This window comes from Phoxinus phoxinus (genome assembly GCF_949152265.1).
Source record: "Phoxinus phoxinus genome assembly, chromosome: 2".
NCBI lineage: Eukaryota > Metazoa > Chordata > Actinopteri > Cypriniformes > Leuciscidae > Phoxinus > Phoxinus phoxinus.
Genome location: NC_136877.1, coordinates 19,011,408 through 19,035,641, shown reverse-complemented (window position 1 = coordinate 19,035,641; position 24,234 = coordinate 19,011,408). Strand labels below are relative to the sequence as shown.

The 24,234-nt window shown below is 38.2% G+C and overlaps 1 protein-coding gene across 2 annotated transcripts in view; it reads right to left on the bottom strand.

Annotated features, from left to right (window-relative positions):
- The window catches only part of adam19a (ADAM metallopeptidase domain 19a), a 106,893-nt gene that overhangs the window by 20,561 nt on the left and 62,098 nt on the right, over positions 1-24,234 (bottom strand). For both annotated transcript variants that reach the window (XM_079604301.1, XM_079604302.1), the window contains exons 4-12: positions 21,691-21,766; positions 16,458-16,534; positions 11,641-11,824; positions 9,815-9,880; positions 9,183-9,254; positions 8,852-9,018; positions 8,344-8,428; positions 4,336-4,478; positions 1,181-1,358 (exon numbers count right to left, since the gene is read on the bottom strand). In XM_079604301.1, the coding sequence (XP_079460427.1) occupies positions 1,181-1,358; positions 4,336-4,478; positions 8,344-8,428; positions 8,852-9,018; positions 9,183-9,254; positions 9,815-9,880; positions 11,641-11,824; positions 16,458-16,534; positions 21,691-21,766 (1,048 nt within the window). The remainder of the gene's footprint in view (positions 1-1,180; positions 1,359-4,335; positions 4,479-8,343; positions 8,429-8,851; positions 9,019-9,182; positions 9,255-9,814; positions 9,881-11,640; positions 11,825-16,457; positions 16,535-21,690; positions 21,767-24,234) is intronic.

The following is a 24,234-nucleotide window of genomic DNA, read 5'->3' as shown; positions in this document are numbered from 1 at the left end:
ACGGTTTCAGAGCATCAAGTGCGACTGGCAGCTATGATTATCACACTAGAAATAAATAAATGGTGTGATTCGGTGACTATAATGAAAAAAAGACATACATGACAGGCATGCACTGTCAAATCTATTTGTATGTATTCATGGAAGTAGAGGGCCGGTAGATTGTGGTTTGGATTTAAACGGTAAGAACAAAGGTGTATGATAACAGCCCTCAGTTTAGTGCCTCAAACTAGTTTTTTTCTGTGAGGTGAAAGCTGAGGTATTGTTTCACTGAATGTGGTATTGGCGGCAGGTAAAATTCAGAACAGTAGTCCAGGTGTTTATGTATTGACTATGAGTTACAGACGCAACCTCAGTCTACCTACACCAGATGGCAAATCATCCAGCCATTATATGCGCACTGACAGCCTGTCAAACATGGCTTTGCAACAAGGTGGAATGCTTTTTTCTGTGAGGTGAAAGCTGAGGTATTGTTTCACTGAATGTGGTATTGGCGGCAGGTAAAATTCAGAACAGTAGTCCAGGTGTTTATGTATTGACTATGAGTTACAGACGCAACCTCAGTCTACCTACACCAGATGGCAAATCATCCAGCCATTATATGCGCACTGACAGCCTGTCAAACATGGCTTTGCAACAAGGTGGAATGCTCCCCTTCCTCTCTCTACAACGTTATTTCACCAAGTACAACATGTTCCTGGATCATCATCTTTGTTGTTCCTGGAACAACATTCCAATCCACCAATCAGATTTTGAGGGCCAAGTTTACAGTTTGTCAAAATCAAGGTGACCCTCTCTACACATGACATGTGAGCAAACATAAAAACGTTATACGCTTTCATCTGTTACTCTTTGTTACGGCACAATTTTTCTGCGGTATAGTTTTGCTAACATATAAGTGTCTACCTACCATGTGGTAAAATAAAACTTTCTCTGGATAGGCAAAGCTTGTCACTATAAAATAATACATTGTATATATAATGAGCATTCCATGAATAAATAATACATGCATAAAAAATAGACACAATTAAAGTTAATCCATATTAACTATCAAAATTGTATTTATTACATGTATTTCATACCCTCTACTGTTCTCTGAAAAATGACTAATTCATGATTGGTCTGATTCAATATTCTCTAAATCAATAAGTTATTCCATTCAATAATTCATTTCACAAATCACCTCTGGTTCTCCACAGTCACACTCCTCCCCTTCCTCTACAAAGCCGTTTCCACACCTCTTGCCCCCGACCAGATCCTTCATGTTGGGCATGTTGAACAGACACATTCCTCCACCCTTCTGGAAATAGTTGTCCAAGTCTTTTTTGCTACAGCGGCTGAAAACTTTTGGAAACGGGTGCCTGCAGACCATTTAAGAAAGGTATATATCATTTTTTTGTGCATACAAATGTTTGAAAACAAAAGGTGCACTAATGAAAATAAGCAGGAAAACTTCCAATGTTCATGAACAACAGCCAGCCATAGGCATTGAGGTCAGTGCAGGTCACCAGTATTGGTAATTAATCAATTAACAGGATTAGAATGAAAGGTTTTGATTTAAAGTGGAGTGAGGTTTTCCAAAATCTTTTTCAACTTTATGCCTTGGACAAGTCAAAAACCCTTTCCTCCTCTAAAGTAATCTCCAATGATCTTTTTTTTCTTACCTTTTCTACTGCATGGGGTATAAGAACCAGTGTGACACTTAACCGACTTCAGCCCAATCAAACTTCAAAACAATTTACTCTCCTGAAACTACTATCCTTGCCTCGAGTGATGTGTTTATGTCAGCCAGTTTTGATCTCAGACTAGCATTATCTTTTTTTTTTATCCATAAAAAGTTATTTTAGGCTTTTTTTCTGGTTTATGTCTTAGCTCTTACCCAGTGAGCTGGAAACTGCTGCACCTTCAACACTGGGATTCCACAGGGCTCAGTGCTTGGGCCTCCTGCTGTTCTCCATTTATACCAGATCTCTCAGAACATTTCTCCAATTGCATTGCACCACTGATGTGCGTGCTGACAATATCTTGTTTCCTCTTGTCTCTACAGTTGCTTGCGAAAGTATTCAAGCCCCTTCATTTTTTTCACATCTTTTTTATGTTACCGGATGTTAAACTGCTTTAAATTAAACTAATTCACATTATATCTGCACTCCATATACCATAATGACAAAGCAAAAAAACAAAAACAGATTTGTGATAACTTTGCAAATTTCTTATAAATAAAAAACTGAAATAATTACATTCCATAAGTATTCCTATACTCTTTTCGAGGACACTTGAAATTGAGCTTTTTTAGAATTCCAATTTCGCTTGCAGATGTTACTACACTTAGGAGTTACACACAGGAGTTAACCTGTGGCAAATTCAATTGAATGGGTATTATTTGGAAATGCACACACCTCTCAATAAAAGGTCTGAAAATGAATATCAGCCCCCCAAAAAAACAAGCCATGAGGTCAAAGGAACAGCCTGTAGAGCTCAGAGACAGTATTGTATCAAGACACAGATCTGAGGAAGACTACCATACATGCAGTTTTTAAGTTTCCCAGAAGCATGTAGCCTTCATTATCCTTGAATGGAAGAAGTTTGGAACAACCAGTTATTCTGTAATTCCTAGAGCTGGCCTCCTGGTCAAACTGAGCAATGGATGGAGATGAGTGGTGATCAAGACGCTGATGGTCTCTCTGGTTGAGCTCCATGATCATATATGGAGATGGGAGAAATTTACAAAAGGACAAACAGTATGGTGGCAGCAAAATATAGAGTTAGCCTTAATGAAAATCTAGTCAAGAGAATTCAGAACCTCGGACTGGGTAGAATGTTCACCTTTCAACAGGACAATGACCGTATAAGTACAACACTTTGCAAGACAATGCAAGAGTGGCTTATGGTCAACTCTGTGAATGTCCTTGAGTGGCCCAGCCAGAGCCTGGGCTTGAACCCAATAGAACATCTCTGGAGAAACCCGAAAATGTCTGTCCACCGACAGTCCCCATCCAACCTGACAGAGGATCTGAGGAAAAGGATGGCAGAAAATCGCCAAATGCAAATGTGCTAAGCTTGTTGTCACATGATACCCAAACAGACAGGCTGTAAAAGTTATTTGAATGAATACTGAGTTAACAGTTACAATGTACTCATTTCAGTTTTCCTTTTGTATTAAATTAGCAAATTTGTCACAGAACTTTTTTTTTTTTTTTTTTTTGCTTTGTCATTATGGTGTATGGAGTGTAGATTGATGTGAAAAAAAGTAATTTAAAGTAGTTTAATATAAGGCAGCATCATCTTAAAATTGAACAAAATTAAGGGGTTTAAATACTTCCGCAAGGCACTGTAAATCAGAGTTCTCAGAAAGGATCTCTGTGATATGCATCTATCATCTACATACAGTCTTAATCTTTATCACAGAAAGGGTGACAATTGCTATCATGCAATGCCATCATAGATGGCGCCATATCAAACTTGATGCACATGGTATCTTGTTTACTTGCTAATTTCTTAGGTATCACACAAAAAAAGGTTTCCTAGATTTTCTAAAAGCCTGTGTAGCTGAAGTTATATCGCAGCAAGCCAAACCGAGCCAAACATTGCAACTATGATTTCAGCCAGCACAGTTTTTTTGTGCAATATACTGTACACTACATTTAATTGATAAAATTCAATTGATAGAGTAAAAAGTAATTTTTTAATAATATTTACACTTAAAAATGTTCTAGTTTTAGTTTTTAAGTTTATATATATATATATATTAAAATGTAATTTTATCCTGTGATGCAAAGCTGATTTTTCAGCAGCCATTACTCTAGTCTTCAGAGTCACATTATCATTCAGAAATCATTCTAAATGTGCTGATTTGGTGCTCAAGGATCATTTCTTATTATGATCAATGTTGAAAGCAGTTGTGCTCCTTTGCTTTTGCCGAAACCATCATACACTTTTTTTCAGGATAAATAGAAATTTCAAAAAGATTTTAAATACAGCATAAATAATATTAATGTCTCCAAACTTTTGGATGGTAGTGTACATCAGACGGCCAGTGAGGCGTGAAGGCGTGCAATCTGAAGTGGAGACTAATATTGCTTGACTCATCCTTAGAGACTCATCATTAGCAACTAAATATGTACTTGTACAGTAGCATCTTGTATATGTATTAGTTCAGTAGTGACATAATTAGAAGTTAAAATTATTTGCAAAAGCTCCAGGGTTCTTTGTGTAATTAGCATGCTTTCTGTAATTACAGTACCATGATTTGTGACCTGCATTATAGGTTATTTATAAAAGGAAGCATCTGCTAAAGGCATCAATGTAATGCAAATGGAGAAGAGTTTCAGCCTTTACCCTGTTGCTGCCGCCATTACACATCCACCCTGCTCAGCAGTGGCTTCCACGCAACAGCCCTCATGGTCGTGACTCATGCCAAAGTTATGGCCGATCTCATGTGCCATGGTGGCAGCCGCCCCAATTGGTAATTCAGAATGGTCCTGGAAGAAAAGATAATTTCATCTACCAGCTATAACAAACATCACAATAAATGAAGTAGCAATTCAAGCACTGGTTTAAGAGTCTGTCTAAAATGATTAATTCATATACAGGATTAGAGTATTTGCCATTCTCACTGCCATACAATAGATTAATTGTATTTTATGCTTTAAATTGGACATAAAGGCTATTTGTAGCCCACAGGCTTCTATCGTTGCTGTGCCACAGTAGGTAAATGGCAGTAGAAGCCCAGAGGACATCTCTGATCTCAAAAGGCATCTCTGTAATGTTACAATGATGCCATAAATTGTAAAGAATGTTGTTTTTTTGACCTGCAGGTGGTAATGTAAGTACCTTGGCTAAGGGCAAACAGAATAGCCTTTCTTTTATCTTCATACCATGACACAAACAGAAATGTACACACACTCACACACATTTCTAGAAAAAGCAGGCACAAACAGATGTCTCTGCAAAGGGTATGCAGTGTTGATTTTTACAGATGGCACTGATAATATCTCCACCATAACAAAAACGGTGAAATATGACATGCAGTTGTATTACAAAGGATTTTCTATATCCAAAAGTTTTTCCCAGGAACCATATTGTCCTTGTCATACTGGTTCAAAAGAATTTGAGGAACGTGCAGAAGCCCGTTTAAGATAAGGGATGCTTTCTCAAACCCTAGCCATGGACAAGACCACACATTAATTCCGACAGTGAGTCTATACTCCCAAAATGTAACATTTCAGAAAAAAATCTGTTAATTTGTTTAAAATGTCTTAGTTACTATTGTAAACTCCATTTCCTGATGGAGGGAACGAGGCGTTGTGTCAAAGTACTGACCCTAGGGGTTGCACTGGGGAGTCTCAAACTCCTTTGACACATCAGACACACGGGTATAAAATAAGGTACTCTTTCAGCTTTGTGCTGAGGAGCCGAGACTGTCCTGGGCATTTCAGCAGGTAGTTCGGTGTTGTGGCAGGCAGGACCCAACGTCTCGTTCCCTCCATCAGGAAACGGAGGTAAAAATAGTAACCAAGACGTTCCCTATCTGTCAGTCACTTTGACGTTGAGTTGATATACTGACACAAGATGTCCTTATGGAGCTAGCAAGCTACTACATGCCAGGTAACAAGTGTACTCGCAAAGTTGTAACCTTTCCAACACCCCACGCAAGAAACTTTGACCCCCGTACCATGAGTGGGCGGTAAGGACCGTAATTTCAGTGGGAATATGTCGCTTCAGTGGTTTCTTTACCTTTTCTCTTAAAACAAAAAATACGTACAGCTGCACAGACCGGAAGTTAGCGTTGGGGACTGGTGATAGAGCGTGAGTACATGGGTTTACCATCAGGGAAACTGTACTGTGGAAAATTTCCATCAGGGAATCACTACATATGGAGCACCTAGCCCAAGTACATAAAGATGGCAAAATAGACAGCCTTGTGTGAATTTGCCTGCCATAGAGGAGCTGAAAAGGTGAAGTACCAGTTGCAGCGTGTGGAGTGGCACGTTACACCTGCAAGAAGTCAGTTACCACAGGTTTCCATGACTTATGTTGCTGGATGGCCATTTGGACAGTGTGATTGAGCACACGGTTGAATCTCTCTGGAGCACCATTAGCTGCCAGGTAGTAGAGAGAGGAAAGATGGTGACAAATAATTCTTCCTTCCAGAAAAGCAGCAAAAGCAGCAGATATACTCAATGGATTTCCATTTCTATACTCACTGGATTTCCATGGCGGCTGAAGACTGATGACAGAAACGAAACCACAGAATCCATAGTGACAGAGTGAGTAAAGGAGACCTCACAGTATTTGCTGTATTAGTCAACTAATGTTATAGCAAACCTCCAGTTGGATGTAGCAGTGTCAAATGGCCCGACTATATCAGACAGCCACTTTCTGCCATGGTCCATCTGGCAGCGACACCGACTGGAGAGGAGTAGGATGTGACTTGACAGTTTAGTCATTGTGCTGACACACATGGCAGGAATATACAGCATCATGAACCTGAGCAACCATCCATGGCCACCAATAGAGATCACAGAGACGTTGTTTGGTTCTCACCTCTCCCTGATGTCCTTCGTGCGCTATAGAGACCAGCATTGAAAGAAGAGACGCAGGTGCAATCAGCCGTGAGCTCTGGAAGACGAAGTTGTCCTTGACAGACAGCTCCATTCACAGTTCATTGTGGCAACAACTCAACATCTGTGAAGGAGGCCAACCAACCATTTGAAATGTGTACGAAGTTTGGTTAGTGCAGGACAAGAACCACATGCTACATCAACATCAGCTGCAGACAGAGAATTACAGGCAGCAGATAGAAAAGAATCAAACTCCTCTTCAACATCATCAACAGGAGCTGGAGAAACAGCATTATCTGCAGGAGAAGCAGACAAGGGCGAATGTGACCGATAATCAGCAGGAGCATTTTGAATCGCCTGTACACGTGATTCATCGGGGCACTGGTTTGCTGGAAGTGACACTTGTCTTTATTGAGCTGCAAGCCTACAGCTTCTAGTCATTGTAAGACCGCTTGATGATGTGGCTTTGAGCAACAATGCCAACTTTTTGCACGTGCTTTCAATGCATCCTCTGCATCATTATACTTTGTACTTGTTTTAGGCAATGAGTAGAAAATCTGTTGTACCTCTGTACCGAGACAGTGAAGCAGTACAGCTCTCCGTCTTTCATCCAACCAAGCACCCCTTGTTGCATCAATAACAAGTAGGTAATTTAAAAAAATCAGCAGCCATGTGCGTAACAGCATAGCAGGCTCACCAAGGCAAGTCTGGAAAAAAACTAAGGAAAAAAAACTCGAAAAGGCATGTTAGAAACAGCCATCTTCGTGACCAACGATAGCGTAAAAATGCCTATAGTCCTCGTCACCAATTTGTGGGGTCTGTCAGGAATTTCTGTCAGCAAAGAAACACACGAGACAGAGGTAGAGACCTTCATCCATCTTCTTTACTATGTCTCTTCCACACGTTACGTCATTAACCAACACTTGTCCCTCATGAACACAATACCTATAGAGGCCAATGAATTGTCTTGCACATTCACAGAAATTGTTTACTTTTGTGTCGCAAAATAAGGTGTATATGTTCATTTTCAAGCACCAATATCTCATGACACCATGACCATATTTTTTACAGTGAATTTATGGCATCCACAGCTACCGTTTTTATCCTAATTTTTAATTGGATGTTTAAAAAAAAATTGCAGATAGAAGAATTCGAGTAGAGGTGAAGGGGTAAACAAAGCCAATCCACTTCTCTAACACACTAGTAATGCCTGTAACCACAGTGGCAGATAGAGACAGTAAATACCAATACTTTGTGTAGTGTGTCTTTTTGACAATGTGACATTTAATTTTTACTGTTTGGTATTTGCAATGCTTTTATCCTCTCAGATACTGCATGTGGTCAAAAATCGTCACATAGCTAGCTACACATATAATTATAAAAACTATGCTATTGTGTGAACATACTGAAGTAGGTCAGCCCTTAATGATCCAAATTATTAAAATGTAAATGCAACCATTGTTGACATGTATATAAAAAAAGGTTTTTCGTGTACCTCATTGATCTCAGTAGGACTAAGCAGGCTTAAGCAGGCTATATTGATGTAATGTAGAATGAGCCCATCCATGTGTAATATCCAGAAGAAACGCTTCACCCCTCATTGGTATTCTGCAAAGTGCTCCTCTCCCACCACACAAAGTAATAGAGCCAATAAGAGTCTAATCAGGTGTGTGGGAGCTATTGATCATTTTATCAAATCCCCTCATGAGCCATACACAAACACACAATCTATACACACACTGTTTACAGCCTGTTCCAGATGCAAGCATGCACGCTTTCTTACCACGTTGATGCCGCCCGAGTTCTCGTGACTGCACATGCCCTCAAGCGGAGCCATGCCAATGGTGGTGCCCTTGAAAACCACACCACTGCAGGGAAAACAATACATAATTTCAGCTTTGATATCAATAAAAATGTATGAGCCATTCTTTGAACACACACACACGCACACACGCGCACACACACACACACACACACACACACACACACACACACACACACACAGACACGCAGGCACGCACGCACACACACACACACACACACACACACACGCACGCACGCGTTCAACCGTTGACCATTAAAACAAATATATAGACAGGTATTTTTTTGTTTCACAGAAGAAAGAAAGTCAAACAGGTTTGGAACGACTAAAGGGTAAATGTTTTTTCCATGTTTGTGTGAACTATCCATTTAATAATGTATAACGTACAATAATATAAAGCAAACTTAAGTATATTTTCCAAAATCTTGTTTTAAAAATGTGCATAGGGTTGGTGTGTATTGTGACTAACGTGAGTAGTTGGGCATTGTCATGTTGCTTGCGGGATTTGAGTTTCTGTCTCCACTGAAGGAAGGACCAAAGAGTTGAATTTGGTTCCTCGTTGATAATGCACTGGTCATGTTCTGTCCAAACCTCTAGACCAATCAGAGGTACACGAATGTTCAAGACTCTGTAGAACTGATCAGACCAAAACGAACAATCAGGGACAAGGTAAATTGATTTATTCAGTTAACTATCATTAGAATACAGACATCTATACATTTTGCATTCAGAAAACAAATATGCACTCTAAACAGTCAACAAAACCTTTGAACCAAAGAAATGCACCAGGCTTGACATACCTTATCTACATAATTAGCAATTTCCATTATCCTCTGTTTAGTTTTGTCAAGGTCCTTGTTTTGCTTTCTGTACTGTAGAGACACGGCAGGAGGAAAATTGATCGAGACAAACATACAAATGCATGAGAAAATGCAAAAACCTGTCACAGAGAAATTTGATTAACTAGATCCAGCTGTAATGAAATCTTACATAACCTCCTGCCTCTTTTGGCTTTCGGTGAATATTATACAGATTCAATGTAAATGTATGAAAGAACTCAATCAGGAAACTCAACAGAATGTAACACTGAAAAGATTGTCTGCATGACCCTCATGAAAATAAGAACTAAAAATGTAATTCACTGATAACTTCTTATAGACGTAAGATATCAGCAAAGGGCATTGACAGAAAAGAGAGTGCGTGCGAGAGAGCGAAAAGGCACTTCCGAAGCTCTATATTTCAGCAACAATTGCTCAGTGACCACATTTGAATGAGAAAGCAACACTAGGCTTAAAGCACCGGTTCTAAAGCAAAGTTTATATAACTCGGCCTGTATTTAAAGCTCTTAAAGCCTTAATTCCTGTGGTGAACTTTTCTGGGTGGAAGTTTCTAATTAGCAGTAGTGAGCGTGACACAGGCATCATCAGCTTACCAGTGTGTTGTCAGCTACTATATACAGTTCCATGTACTTTGTAGTACCCCAGGCATTTCGTCTAACCTAGGGGTGGGGATAAATACAGAAACAAACAAACGACAAGCAGAAAGAAACGTTAATTGCTGGAGGGCAGGATTTATGGATTTGTTGCTCTAGTCTCTTGCGGCTTGTTTCTTCATGCATACAATAAATGTCTGCAACAATTTGACAAGTGAGGAAGTGACAATTGTATTAAATCACACATATTGAATGTACTATAAAACAAGGATTAATTTAAATGCTAATTGTCATCCATGCCCACATTTCGTACTTTTTTTTTTTGTACAAAATGACAACAAAAGCTGAAAGACTGTATGGAATAATATTGTAGCAATATTGCTTATTTTTTACTGCTTGCCCGTCACTGCTGTTATTCACGTTCATTTTTATTTGCATTTTAATTGATGGGTCTAATTCACTCGAAAGACTGCTTTGGCATAGTAATCACAAAAGTGTTCAGTCGTCTCAAAGTGACAGCTAGCACTTTACAGCAACCAAGCAGTAAATAAAATGAGAGTGAAACAATAAAATAAGGGGAAGAACAGGATGATATAAATCATCTTCCTTGTCAACCAAACCAAAGGAAAATAAAAGTGCAAGTTAATAAATGTTCAGAAGCGATAAAAATCAAAGCACTGCATGCCAAAAAGAGTCTCGTCGGGAACTCGTTTGCATGACTTTTAATGGGAATCGCACGGAATTTAATTCCAGTTTAAATTCCAACGATTCCTTTAGTGATTTTGAGCTCCCCCTAATTATATTTCAGATTTAAAAAAATATATATTTTAATAAAACTATTTAATAATAAAACAAAAATACACAGTGACTGTTACACATATTTTGGCAGGGTCCTGCTTATGTACAAATGCAGTTTGAATGTTTTTAGAATGTCATGGACTTTTGAGGACACATTGCAAACTACATAAAGCCATCACTTGTCATTTGTTCTAGAAGTCAGATTCCAAGGCAAAATAGTGTCAATAATATGACTGTACACGGGGGATCTGTGACATTTAAAGGCTAAAAGCCAAACAGGGACATACTGTACTATAGTATACATGAACCTCAAAGTTCAGGAACTTTGTAATACAATAGCACAAGGAATACATCATCATTGAGGAGGCGAGCACATTAGTCCATACTGTTTATTAATTTATGGACCCTCTAATTCTCATTTGTAAACAGCTGGCCAGTTAGATGACTTCACTGCTTAATGGGAAAGCAAGTGCAAGCAGAACAAAAGCAGTGGGAAGGCTCCTAACTCCTGCTAATGATCCACAAGTGTTTTATAATAAGCCTACATTATGCACTTCATCGGTCTGAACACTTAACCTGGGCTTAAGATGGCTTTATTTCTGTACTGTAATGAGCCAAAACACATTTTTATTTTCACAGCGCATTATGGGGGAAAGAAAATGCACGAAAATTTGTTGAATTGCAGACTCACAATGCAACACAACAGCTTTGTGTCAGACTACAATGTTCTCTCCTGTGAGTGGCCATTTAATAGCTATCTAGAATGGAGGGTGTGAAATTTGTGAAAGAGAAATTGTCTCTGATAGAAGAAAAAAAATAGAGACTTTACACGTTGAATAATGACGGTAATAACTCTGTTATTATTTCCCGAATGACCATAATGCTTACAAACTAGTGAGAGCTGCTTTACAAAATGTGACTTTTGTCACCTGGGCAAAGGATTGATTAATAGACTCTTTTTGTTTTTGTTTTGCATGCCATCTGTTTCAATGAAATATATTCTGTAAATGATTTCATTTCTGACTGACCCTTTGATGCAAAGGTTTAAGATGACCACTGAACAGGCTCAGGTGTCCAGTTTGATGGCTGTGTCCACATGTGCCGCTTTTGATAGGCAGGTCTTCAGTGCGATGGAAGGTGTGGTGGAGAACCTCCTGGCCTCTGATTGGCTCCAGGTAGTATGTATCATTTGAGTTCAAGACAATCAGACCTCTGAAAAAAGGAAATCCGAGCAATGTCAGTTTATTGTCAGTTCCATTGTCGAAGTTGTGTCAAAAACAATTAGAGATGAAGGGAAGGCATCTCTGTATTACAACAGCTTTCAAATGGATACCTCACCCCAAAATGAAAATCCTGTCATCATCTACTCACCCTCATGTGCTTCCAAACCTGTACGACTTTTTATTTTGTGGAACATAAAAGAAGATATTTTGGACACCAAACAACATTGGAAAACAATTACTTTCATTATATGGACCAAAAAATGCAGAGACATTTAAAAAAAAATATCTTCTCTTATGTTCCACAGAAAACACAAAGTCATACAGGTTTGGATTAAGATGAGGGAGAGTAAATTATGACATAATTTTCATTTTTGGGTGAACTATCCCTGTTTCAAGGTTTTTCCCTTATCAAGACCATTTAAGAATGCCAGTAAAAATGAACGAATCTATGTGTTAATTTCCATTTGATCTCTCTCTTTTTCTCACAAACACATATAGAAACAAAGAGAGGAATTTGCATTCCACTTGATCCTTCTCCTGGCCTCAGTGTTGGCAGTAAGTAACTCATCAGAGGGGCCAGGGGAATCGAGGTCTCCCAGAGCACATCTACAGCACCACTCTAAATGTAATAACTGTAAAAAGTTTTACCTCTAAAGAAATGATCGGTAGGTTTGAAAAATATCTTTAAAATAAAGCTTTGAGGGTGTCCCATTTGTCATTTCAAGTTTCAGTGTTCTTGAGTGCGTACTACTGTATGTGTCCTCAATATGCCTCTTTTCTCAAGTCTGCACTGATGTGGGCTCCGCAGTGGACCCCTATTCAACAGTCTCTGCAGGGCTTGGGGCTGAATTTGGAACAAGGTTTGGGGTCAATAAGATTTTTTTTAGACCCTTAAATACATACCTCCGGTCTTTATCGACCCCAGACATCATTCACTACCCTGCCTCTCATACATTTTTTAAAGGTAGACGTCACCCTTTTTAGTATTCCTCAATCTATTAATTATAAACCATATAAAAAGAAAAATATATATATAAAAGAATGCCTGCTTTGTAATATTTTTTTTTTTTGTAAAAAGTGTATAAGGTCGCTAGTCACCCGAGGTATGTAATAGTGTAAGTATATTTTTTTCTGTGCAACAATGATTGAATCTCTGATGACTCAATGAGTGCAAATAACCTTTATTCTTCAAGGAGGCAATGTCTGATACACAATTATGAAGTGATAATAGAATACATAAGTATAATCAGCAAATAGAACTGGCTCAGTGATTCAAATATTTGTATCACTGTCACATAATGATGGATCTGGTGAAGAAGCTGTCAGTGAAATTAATACTATTATTCAGCAAGGATGCATTAAAGTGATCAAACGTGACAGTAAAAACATATAATGTCAGAAAATATTTCATTTTAGCACATTTTCCAACTTATTGATAATAATAATTAAAAAATGTTTTATTTGCGCTCTAAATCAGCAGAAAATGACAAAATCAGAAAATTCGACTTTGCCATTGCAGAAATAAATTAAATTTTTAAAATATATTAAAATAGAAAACAGTTATTATTTGCTTTAATATTGCATTAATATGATTGCATTAAAGGATTAGTTCACTTAAAAATGAAAATTCTGTCATCATTTACTCACCCTCAAGTTGTTTCAAACCTGTATGAAGTTCTTTATTCTGCTGAACACAAAGGAAGATTTGTTGAAGTATGTTGGTAACCAAACAGTTAATGGACCCCATTGACTCCTTATTGTTTTCCCTAACTGTCTATGGACATTCTTCAAAATATCTTCTTTTGTGTTCAGCAGAATAAAGAAATTGATACAGGTTTGAAACAACTTGAGGGCTAGTAAATTACAGAATTTCCATTTTTAAGTGAACTATTCCTTTAATTGCAATACTATGGTCAAATAAATGCTGCCTTGGTGAGCAAAAGAGACTTCTTTCAAAAACATAAAAAATTGCATCACCATGTATTTACCAACAGCTTTCATCACCAGCAATACTAATGTATGCTAATATAAACAGGTTTCAAAAGTTTTACTCACTGTAAAGAGATAAAAAAATAAATAAACTACTGTTCCCAAGTAGTTACAGTGTTGAATTTGTTTTAATTTGCTTTATTATTAATTTTGTTTCATTCTTGTTTACAAAAAAAGATTTATGGTTATTGGAAATGTGTTTTGCCTTCAAATTGTTCACAACTGGTCCACAATCCATTTAGTCGCAAAACCATTTGTTTACGCCCAAGGGCATCCAACTATTATCGTCAAAATGAGGATTGTCATTTTCCCCAAGCTGACAACAGGCAAGCAGAAATGACTCAGGGTGTGGCGTTATAATGCTTCCTGACACCAAAACTGTGGGCACATTTGGCAGTGATCTGATTTGCCTTGGCATAAACGTAATGATATTCATGAAATAATAAATAATAAAATAAATATTTAATACTAAAAATCAGCTACATCGCTGTCAAATTTTAAAAGGGACTGTTGTCTCTATCAACTGCAGACTATGGCGCACATCAGCACAAAACCTCCTATGAGCTAAAGGTAAAGAAACGCAAGAGTCGCCTTCACAAAACACGCAGAGCTAATTACGTTTGCTCTTGCAAAATCTTGCAACAGCTGTTCAATGACTTGATCTGTCTTCATAAGAAATTCAAGACCTTTGGCAATATCTAGAGATAGACTCTCCAGGGCTTTGCCCTTAATAACACTGTTTTTTTCTTCTTCTTCATGTAACCGGCTCGTCGACTAAATGTATACAGCAAACTCTGTGTGTCAATGGAGCGACTGGTCTCATAGAGTCTGTGCACTGAATGATCAGGATTGAAAGCAAACACACTTAAGGGAATGCTGATTCATCCCACAACTATCTTGGCTGCTGCTCTCTGATCTCACACAGTAAACTGCAGCTTAATTTCCCATATAGCCACATTCAACCAAGTATGTAGCCAAAAATATCTTATAGGGCCCTATTTTAACGATCTGAAACGCAAGTAGCAAACGAGAAATTAAGTGGGCTTTATGGGCGGATCTTTGTTGGCACTGTTGCTATTATACCCGCGGGATAAATTACTTTTGTGCCCGACGCAAATCTAAAATGTGTTAGTCTGAAGTAGCTTCATTACTCATATAGGTGTTGTTTGGGCGTAACGTGCAATAAACCAATCAGAGCCTCATCTCACATTCCCTTAAAGAACAGGCGCGCTTGTTCCATGGCGGATTGCTATTATAAGGCCGGATTTGCCAGGCGCACGCAACTTACATGATGGTAAAGGGGATTTCACAGTCTTCAGAATTTTGTTTCCTGGTTTTTGACGGACAACCCACTTTGTCAGATGTCCTTATGTGTCTTGCCACTATTGATCAAACAGGTTTGATCCGTCATTACTACACTTAGCCTGAATAATTTTGGTAAATGTGTAAGCTAGATTTATGCCTATTTTTCACATCTTCATGGACACCACAATGCTTTCCCTTGTATGGTCATTTTTTTTTCCTTGTAATTATATATGGTTTGCAAAAATATTAACTGCCGCATCTGTGTAGATGAGAGAAGCAAAGTGTATGCGCATCGTGCACACGCTACATTATGGCCAAGCATGCGCCCTTAAAATAGCATAAAATAGAATAACGTGTCACTGACTTTAGACTAGGTTTTTCCTGGTCAGTGTCAGAATTGTTTTCTCAAACTGCAAAATAGCACCAGGGAACGTTTGCGCAGGAACACGTCTCCTCTTTTCGCTGAACCGCCCCCGCGAGCGCAAGTTCATTCCCTAATTTACCGACGTGCGTCTGTGGAGGGAAAAGTCCGCTGTGCGTCGGGTGCAAAATAGGAATGATACATGCGTCGGTGTACAAAGTAATTTGCGCTGGGTGCAAGATAGGGCCCATAGTATTTAATTGTTTGTAAAATCTACATGCTACACATGACCCTCTCTTTGTCGAAGCCCACCAGTACAATAAATGTGTATAGTAAAACGAAAATAACCCTTTTTTATTTAGTACCACAACAAAACCTTAGAACCTGGTTAGTGAACCTTTTAAAACAGTTGCTTTTGTATCTTTCAAAGACAGATAGGTTTGGTTTATATATATATAGGCATTAGGTTTAAAATGAACTGGAACAGAAAGAGGCAGATGTAGTTTCAAGGCTGTTTGTGAATATTGTTTATACATAGAGAGGAAGCTTTCAGTGCTGAATGAGGACTGAGCACAACAAACTATTAACATTCTGGTAGGCCCACAGCATTAGTCATCAGTGCTTTCATTCAATAACCTGGCCAAAACATTACCTCTCTTCACAAATGAAGCATACAGAATTGTGCTGCATACGCAAAATTAAAAATTACCGACTTTTTGCAAGCACAAATGAAGGGTAACAACAAGATGTGCTCTCCCATGCAAAACACCTGCTCAAAAGTCTCATTCACACTACTAACTGAAAAACAACAACAACAAAACAGTCATACAACGTAATGCTCGCAGAATGCTCAAGATCACACTAAGCCGTGTGGCATTTAGCCTTCCGGAGACATGTGACCGAATAAATTTAATGTATTGTGTTTGTGGTGAACCAAGAGAATCCAATTATGCCAGACATGACATACCTCATTCCCAAACATGTGCTCAGAGCGACCCAAGAGTCGGCATGACCCCTGACCCTCCCGTGATAGAAGCAATGATCCTGGAGATGGAAGGAGAGAAAGAGATTACTGGAGGGAGGACAGAGAAAAAACGATATAAAAGGCAGCAGTTCGCTCAACAGACCGGCTGCGGAGTTAATGTTGTTCATAAAATGGGCAAAACCGAGTTAATGGAACATCTATCTAATTAGTAGTAAAAAGAGACTACATCTGTAAATCACAATTACATTTGTTACATTTTTGGCTTCCAGGTTTATTGGACTTAATTAGTCTGCCTCTTTTTGATTGCAGCACCGGAAAACTTCCCTGAGGAGTTCGCTGCTAACATTTGGAAAAGAATCGCTCCATTTAACTGTGCTGAAACTGATCCAAACTATGTATAAGTGATATTCTTTCAGCTATTCAAAAGGCTTATATGAATGGTCAGACCGTGAAATTAGTTCATTTATTTGAATAGACGGGAAGCAAAAGAGGGATGGTTAAGCACGACAGGCACACACATCAACGGTCTCTGAAGACGACGCTTGACAATCTCTGCGTCCGAATATACCGACTTCCTTACTCTGTCAAAAAGTAGTATGTCTGAAAAGAGCAGTAAGCTAAAATATGACCTAGTACCTCTGCCGAAGTTGCGAAGTGCACATCAGGATTTGTGAAAGGCAGTGAAGTGATGCAACTGACTGCAGTAAGTCATATGACAACATGGCAGATGCAGTACATCTGCACTTCAGTCACGCTACAGCGACACACATTCATACTACTTTTTTTAACAGCGCAAAGTTTGTTCCTCATCAAATCTCACCTGTCCTGCATCCCATTCACTGCAATATTTTAGTGTAATTTTACAGGATATTTGTACAGCATACACTTAATTATGCCGTTTTTACCATTTATTTGTCCTTTCAATGTTTTTTGCTTTCTTTTATACATTTAATTACATTTGTTTTATCTAAAAAAATTATTGACAACATAGATTGACCATTATACCACAGTTCAGTGTGGGAATAAAACAAAAAATAGGCTATGCACTCGCTGTTATTGATTTCATAGTAAAAATGCAAATATTTCAGTGTAGGAGAATTGTATATATATATACACACACACAGTATATATGTACACACACACACACACACACACACACACACACACACACACACACACACACACACACACACACACACACACACACACACACACACACACACACACACACACACACACACACACACACACACACACACACACACACACACACACACACACACACAAACACACAGGCTATGTGTCTTTTATTGTATGTGTGTGCGTGTGTTGTGAAATCAATAGCAAGTACTTCCTCTTCTTCCTGTCAGTGTTTCCTCTGTCTCTGTTGTCAGTAGATCAAAATTGCACACCATTTATTCACAGATCCATTCCATGTCGTCATTTCATGCCATCATAGGGAATATTTTCATTTCCAATAACTGGAACTAAGACATAAAACTGATTTGCTATAATGTGAAGCCTGCACACTGACAGTTTAATCTTCCGCTGCAGGACTCATGAATATTTGATTTTCTTTGATTTGATAGGACTAAGGTTTGCTTAATGACTTTTTTAACGTTATAAATACAACGCTAATTAAACCTCTGTGTATGAGTATGCGAGTGTGTGTGTGCTTACTAAAGGGGGGAAATTTCAACCTGATTGCAATGCACAGTTAACCAGCAGTCTTAGGCATCAGTCCCCTGTGTCATATTTTGCTTTTCAGACCCTGATAGTCAAAAGAAACGTAAACAAAGAGAAAAATAAATCCTCTGTGATTTTCTGTAGATTGAATTACCACATCTATCACAACAGAGTAGGGCGCTGTGATCTCTGCGCTAACTAAAGCGATCTGCTCATTCCCTTGAAAAGCTCTTTGTGTGTTATAGCGCCCAGTGGCGAGCTGTACGCCCGTCCTGCGCTGCTCACTCGAGGGGGCATCTGGAAGCTGTTAAAAGGGCTCAAAAATAATCATTGGTGTGACTTCACTCCCATCAACCCTTGTCAAGTGATGAAAACGCAATTACAAATCTCAGAGCTTGTGCAGGGACAGCAAGTTGATTTGGGATCCTTCATAACAGTGTGGAAAGGGAGTTTACGGCTGAGGCTTGTGGTTTTGTATCCTTTTTTTTTTTTGCCTGATCAATAAGTCGGATTTTAGAGATGCGTGCAGCAAAACAAGACTGTTTTGCAACAAACAGACAGCGTGAAAAATCGAGCAATTTTGTCTTATATTTCGAGTCACCCTTTTTTGATATCAAGTCGCTTTCTGCCTTGATTGAACCCGGCACTTCACACCTCAACCACATTCAATGGAAGAACATAAGTGACAAGTTTTCACAACTTTCTGCAAGAGTTAGCAATAAATTATCCGTATGAAATCTGCCTTGTGCAGCTAAAATATACCGTGATGGAATCTCCAGAGTCTTTTTTTTGCCCGTTAACTGAATGTTTTGCAGGAATCAAAAATAAGGAAAGAATTATTCATAACAAAAAATATCCCTACTGGCAACTTTAGACTGTTTACTGGCTACATTGTATAAGGCTGTTTTATTTGCGATTTGAGTGTTCAGGTATGTTTTCACAGGCCTGATCATGTACAGTAGTATGAAAGACAGAGAGAGTTTTGCTAATAAGATTTACTATGGCACACCAATGATGGTTGATCGGAAATAAAATTACTATATTACAGTATTTTTATACAGTAAAATATAATAAAATCAGTGAGCACAACCAGCATTACTTAGTTACTTTTTATGGAAAGTAATGTGTTGTGTTACTTTAGCGTTACTTTTTCTTAGCTGGACTGAGCTTGCATGTTTGTTTTTTAATAACTAAAAGTGAAATGACTAATCCTCACGCTGAAGGAAATGCAAATTCACACATGTACAGTAGAGGGCGCAGCTCAAGCGAACCTTTCAGCTGTGCTGTCATTCTGGATTGCAGAAGAATATTACGTTCAACACTAGGGGTGTTTCTAAATCGGAAGGCTGCATCCTACGAAGTTTGCAAATCTCGGCTGCCAATAAACGTCGCTGAAGGCCATCTCAATTTGAAGGATCATTGGAAGGCAGCCTTTGTATCGCATCCTTCATTCGGCTTGTTTTGAAGGACGCATCGGATGTATCATTCGTGGCCTCAAATCACCCACAATCCTTTGCACATATTCAAATTCACGGGAATAAACTGACGGAAAACGAGTCGGAAAACTGAGCTTGTCTGAGTTTATTATGAAATGTAAGACAGAAATAATGTTTTCGGACATGAAAGTATAGATGTTATGTTTTGTTTAGCTGTAAATTAATCACTTAACACTAAACTGCCAATAATGTAAGCCACTGGGAGACCCCGGTCGCACGAAGGTCGAACCGAGGGCCAGGGTTGCCAGGTCTGCACAACAAAACCCACCCAATTGCTAATCAAAAGTAGCGGAATCACAGTTCAATTCCAGACTTAGCAACACTGAACCGTCGTTAAATGGCCTAGCAGCTTTGTGACAGCTGACAGCGGACATTTGTGAGTGGATTTTCAAAAAAGAAATGGAGGCAGAAAAGTAGATTTTTTTATTTGCTTTTATGAGTTTTTATTGGATTTTGACATGCTTCAACGCCAGCTTCAACGCCCGAGTGTTTGGCCCCGGTAAATAAATGGTCATTGTCAGCCCACATTTTAATAAATTGAGTGGTCTGCTCTTTGCTCAGACCACCTAACAAATGAAGTGGCACAGTGGTAACATTTTTAGTTTAAGTTCACGTTTTTTAAGAAAGACCCCTGGCTTTTAACTCTTGTTTCACTAGCTATTTGTGTAAACTAAAACACAATAATTACATTGATATGTGAATTCCTTGGCCGCCACAGAACTACCACCCACCATTTTCTTTGAATAAAAATTGTTTCATAATTGGCACGCAATGAATTCTGGGGAAGGGTAGGACGCGAAAGGTCCATCAGTTGTATTCTTCATTGCCCAAGAAACGAAGAGCCCATTTCCTTCGGCTCTGCGGGGACGCAATTGGCCTTCGAAAGGTGCAATAAAATAAAATAAAAAAATAAACAGAAATGTGATGTTTATCTAAAGTCATGTTTGCTTATTGGTATGGCTGAACTGGAACTTATTGCAGGTTGTAGTTTGCATTTAACTTTTATTTTGACGAATACTGAATTGTTTTTGTGAGATGAGTAAATGCATGTTCACATTTAGATTATGGCTACAATAAATATTCTTGTTTACACAGCGCATACACTCTGTACGTCACTCCCGATTTCTCTCAAGATGGGGACAGAAGAGGTGTCAGTCAATAAATGGGAAAACAAAGCAACTTGAGTTACTTATTTGAAAAAGTAACTAAGATATTTTGTTGTAAATTTAAAAGTAATGCGTTGCTTTAGTTACTTGCATTACTTGTAATGCATTACCCGAACTCTGAACACAACAACAATAAAATAGTTTTTACATCACATCAAAAGTAAAATGCATTGAAGTAATGAAAATAATGAAGGACAGTGTGTTTAATTGTCATGAAAATTATGTCCCAATGCGAAAAAAAAAAGCTTCATGTAAAATTTCATCTTTTTTTATTCTGGGATAAAATATGACTGAGATTTGTTTTTGTGAGATACACTTCTAAACAAATTATTTACAAATTAGAGCTGTCGATCTTTTTCTTTATTTGACTGCTCACTAAATTATATATGGCTCATTACATCATGTGCTCATTAAATAATCAATTAAATTATTGCGGCAGATTGAAACAATGAATAGAGAAAGGATAGAATGAATTACAAAAAGTGTCTTTAGAAGTAAATAAAATGTTAGTTTTATATCCATATCATTGAATATAAACTCACCACTGGCCAATCTGACACAGCAATCTATTTTGCAATCAAGTTTGCCTGAGGAAATTTTTAGCGCTTTTTTTTATATAGTTAATGACAATATTAATCTGTTTAATTGATAGCGCTAATACAACATTTAGGGGAAATACTGCACTGTTTTTACTAAATAAATGAAGCGTTATATGTCACAAATAAAACACACTGAAACTGAAGTCTGGGAACTGAGGGAAGCAGAGACAGAGAGAGAGGAACAGAGACGCAGAGATAAAGAGACACACACACACACACACACACACACACACACATAAACACATTCAGAGGTCTCAGTGCTACTTACTGTGTGCTTGCTGGTTTTGGTGACGGGGAGGCCATTCTCATAGTGAGTTTCAGTGAAGTCGTGACCCAGGAGCTCCCTAAGAGAGACAAAATGAATAAACAAGCTGTCACTGTGATATAACTACACACACATACACATTTTGTGGAGGTTTTTGCCATTTCCACAGCAATTACTTTGTCTTCGAACGTGAGTGTTCAAAAAAAAACATTTTTTTGTTGGGTCTTGGATCGATTATGCTTGTCTCAAACCTTGCTCTAGGTCACTAAACATTTTAATTATTTTCAATGCTAAAAAAGTGCATTCAGGAATCGCAAAATTATAATAGGCTATACAGTATAAAAATGGATATTCATTTTGAAATATATTTAACAGTTTTAAATTATTTATGTTTACTGTAAGTGACCATTGAGACAACAGGAAATCAAATTGTAAAAATTAAGCAAATTTAATATTCAATACAGGACAATACATCACATTCAAAAGTTTGGGAAATTATTACTCAACAGGAATTAATTAATGTAATGTGTGGTGTTGTCGCAATCCAATACAATTGATGCAGATGCAACATTCAAGGAGTGTTTAATTAACCACAGGAGAAATACACAATCATCTTACACACTAAATTATGATGGTAACCGACAAAGGAGATAACCAAACAGGGAGTATATATACACTGTCAGTGACTGAGAACTAGCCAAGACACAGCGGATAATCCTTAACTATAGAAACAAGTACATAATCAGAAACCAAGGAAAACAAAAAAGAATATCAAAATAAAGAGTCCATAACCATGACAATAATTAATATATATACTGTATGTATGTATTAAGGGTGCAATAGTTAAAATTGCTCATGGTTCAGTTTGTATCACGGTTTTAGGGTCACGGTTTCTGTATGATTCGGTATGTGCTATGGTCAAGTAAAAAAAGGACTACTGTCAAATAAAAATAAAGATAATATGAACAAATAATATAACTGTCACAAGATGAAGATGAGGATGAAGGACTAAAGACAGGATCAAATTATCAAAGTAGTTTAAAAAAACTAAAGATGAACGAACTGGTGTAACTGGCAGTAACTGGTGTGTACTGCTAACAAACATACACAAACAACGACCAACACTAAAGACTGAAAACAGAGGAACTAAATACACAGAGATAACGAACTAAAATGATGAGCAGCTGTGGTGGAAGATTAGTCTTCCTGGTGACTGATGAGTGGTGGGAAAAGGAAATATGTGACTGAAAACAAATAAAATAAAAGCCCATGAAGGTGACACTAATTTAACATAAACATGACAATAACTACAAGCAACAGCACAAATAAATAAAATAGAGCAAAGATACAAATAAAAAAGTGATTCATGTAAGTGAATCAAGTAAGTGAAGAGTGAACACGGGTGAATCTGACTGTGAAGATGTGAAAGATATGAATAAAAATGATGTTATTTCAGCCAGCGCAAATACCTGTATTTACATCCTGTTTTCGGCCGAAGTCCAAAGTAGTTGATTGTCGAGTTCACGCGCGTGATCATAGGTAACTAAACCTATGCGCGTGAACTTGACAATCGACTACTTTGGACTTCTTTAGTGTTTCGCCATCATGGCCTGGCAGCAGAATACAGTGTTTTTAGTCGTTTTTGCGGATCCGTGTGAATGGGGATCGTTTTGACAATGGTGTCGTCTGTACGTGGAAAAGTCAAAGGTAAAACTTCTCTGTTTTATGCATATTATTGTCATGTGAACGTACATTCAGATGAACCGCGGTGCAAGTGCGTGCTGAACCGTGGGTAGAGAACGGTACGGTTCGTTTTTTTTACAGAGAACCGTTACACCCCATGTATGTATTGTAGACTGAATTTTTTTAGCTCCAGTGACCAGTACATTACCAAACATCATAAACTTAAATACATATGTGTTCATGTGAACATAGTTTTAATCACAGTCCCTCTGAATCACTAAAAACCTGTTAATATGATTCCACTCAGACTGCAGATGTCTTTTTTTCCGTAAAGGCCACACATGCTTCAAAGCACTGGCTCAATGAGAGAGAGAAAAAAAATATATATATATTATCTCAGCCATCAATCCTACTCTATCCCATCATTCCTTCCAGAAGTGAATCTTTCTTCATCACACCATCCTCTCGGAAAATATCTGGCTGATAAGAGGCCAGGCTTCAGCTGGAGTGTTATTGTGTGGCTTTGAAAAGGGCGGGTGGTCAGAGCCGTGATCCCGTCAGAGAGGGAGGCTGTGATTAGAGCTGGGAGTGTGCAGGATGTGAGGACCGACTCTGTAATCTAGTCTATCCATCAGGGCATGCACACATAAAAACACACTCACTCACACACACATACATGCAGAGGGACACTACAACATTTATAACCATAAAGTCAAGTTGTTTAATTTTTTGTGTGCCACTGGCTGTCTGATAATGGAGAATGACTGCAATACAAAGCACATTCAGAATTTTCCCATTCAAACAATGAAATGTGATGCTTGGTGAAGGTGAAGTGTGTAATTTCAGAGCCACTATTATGTAATG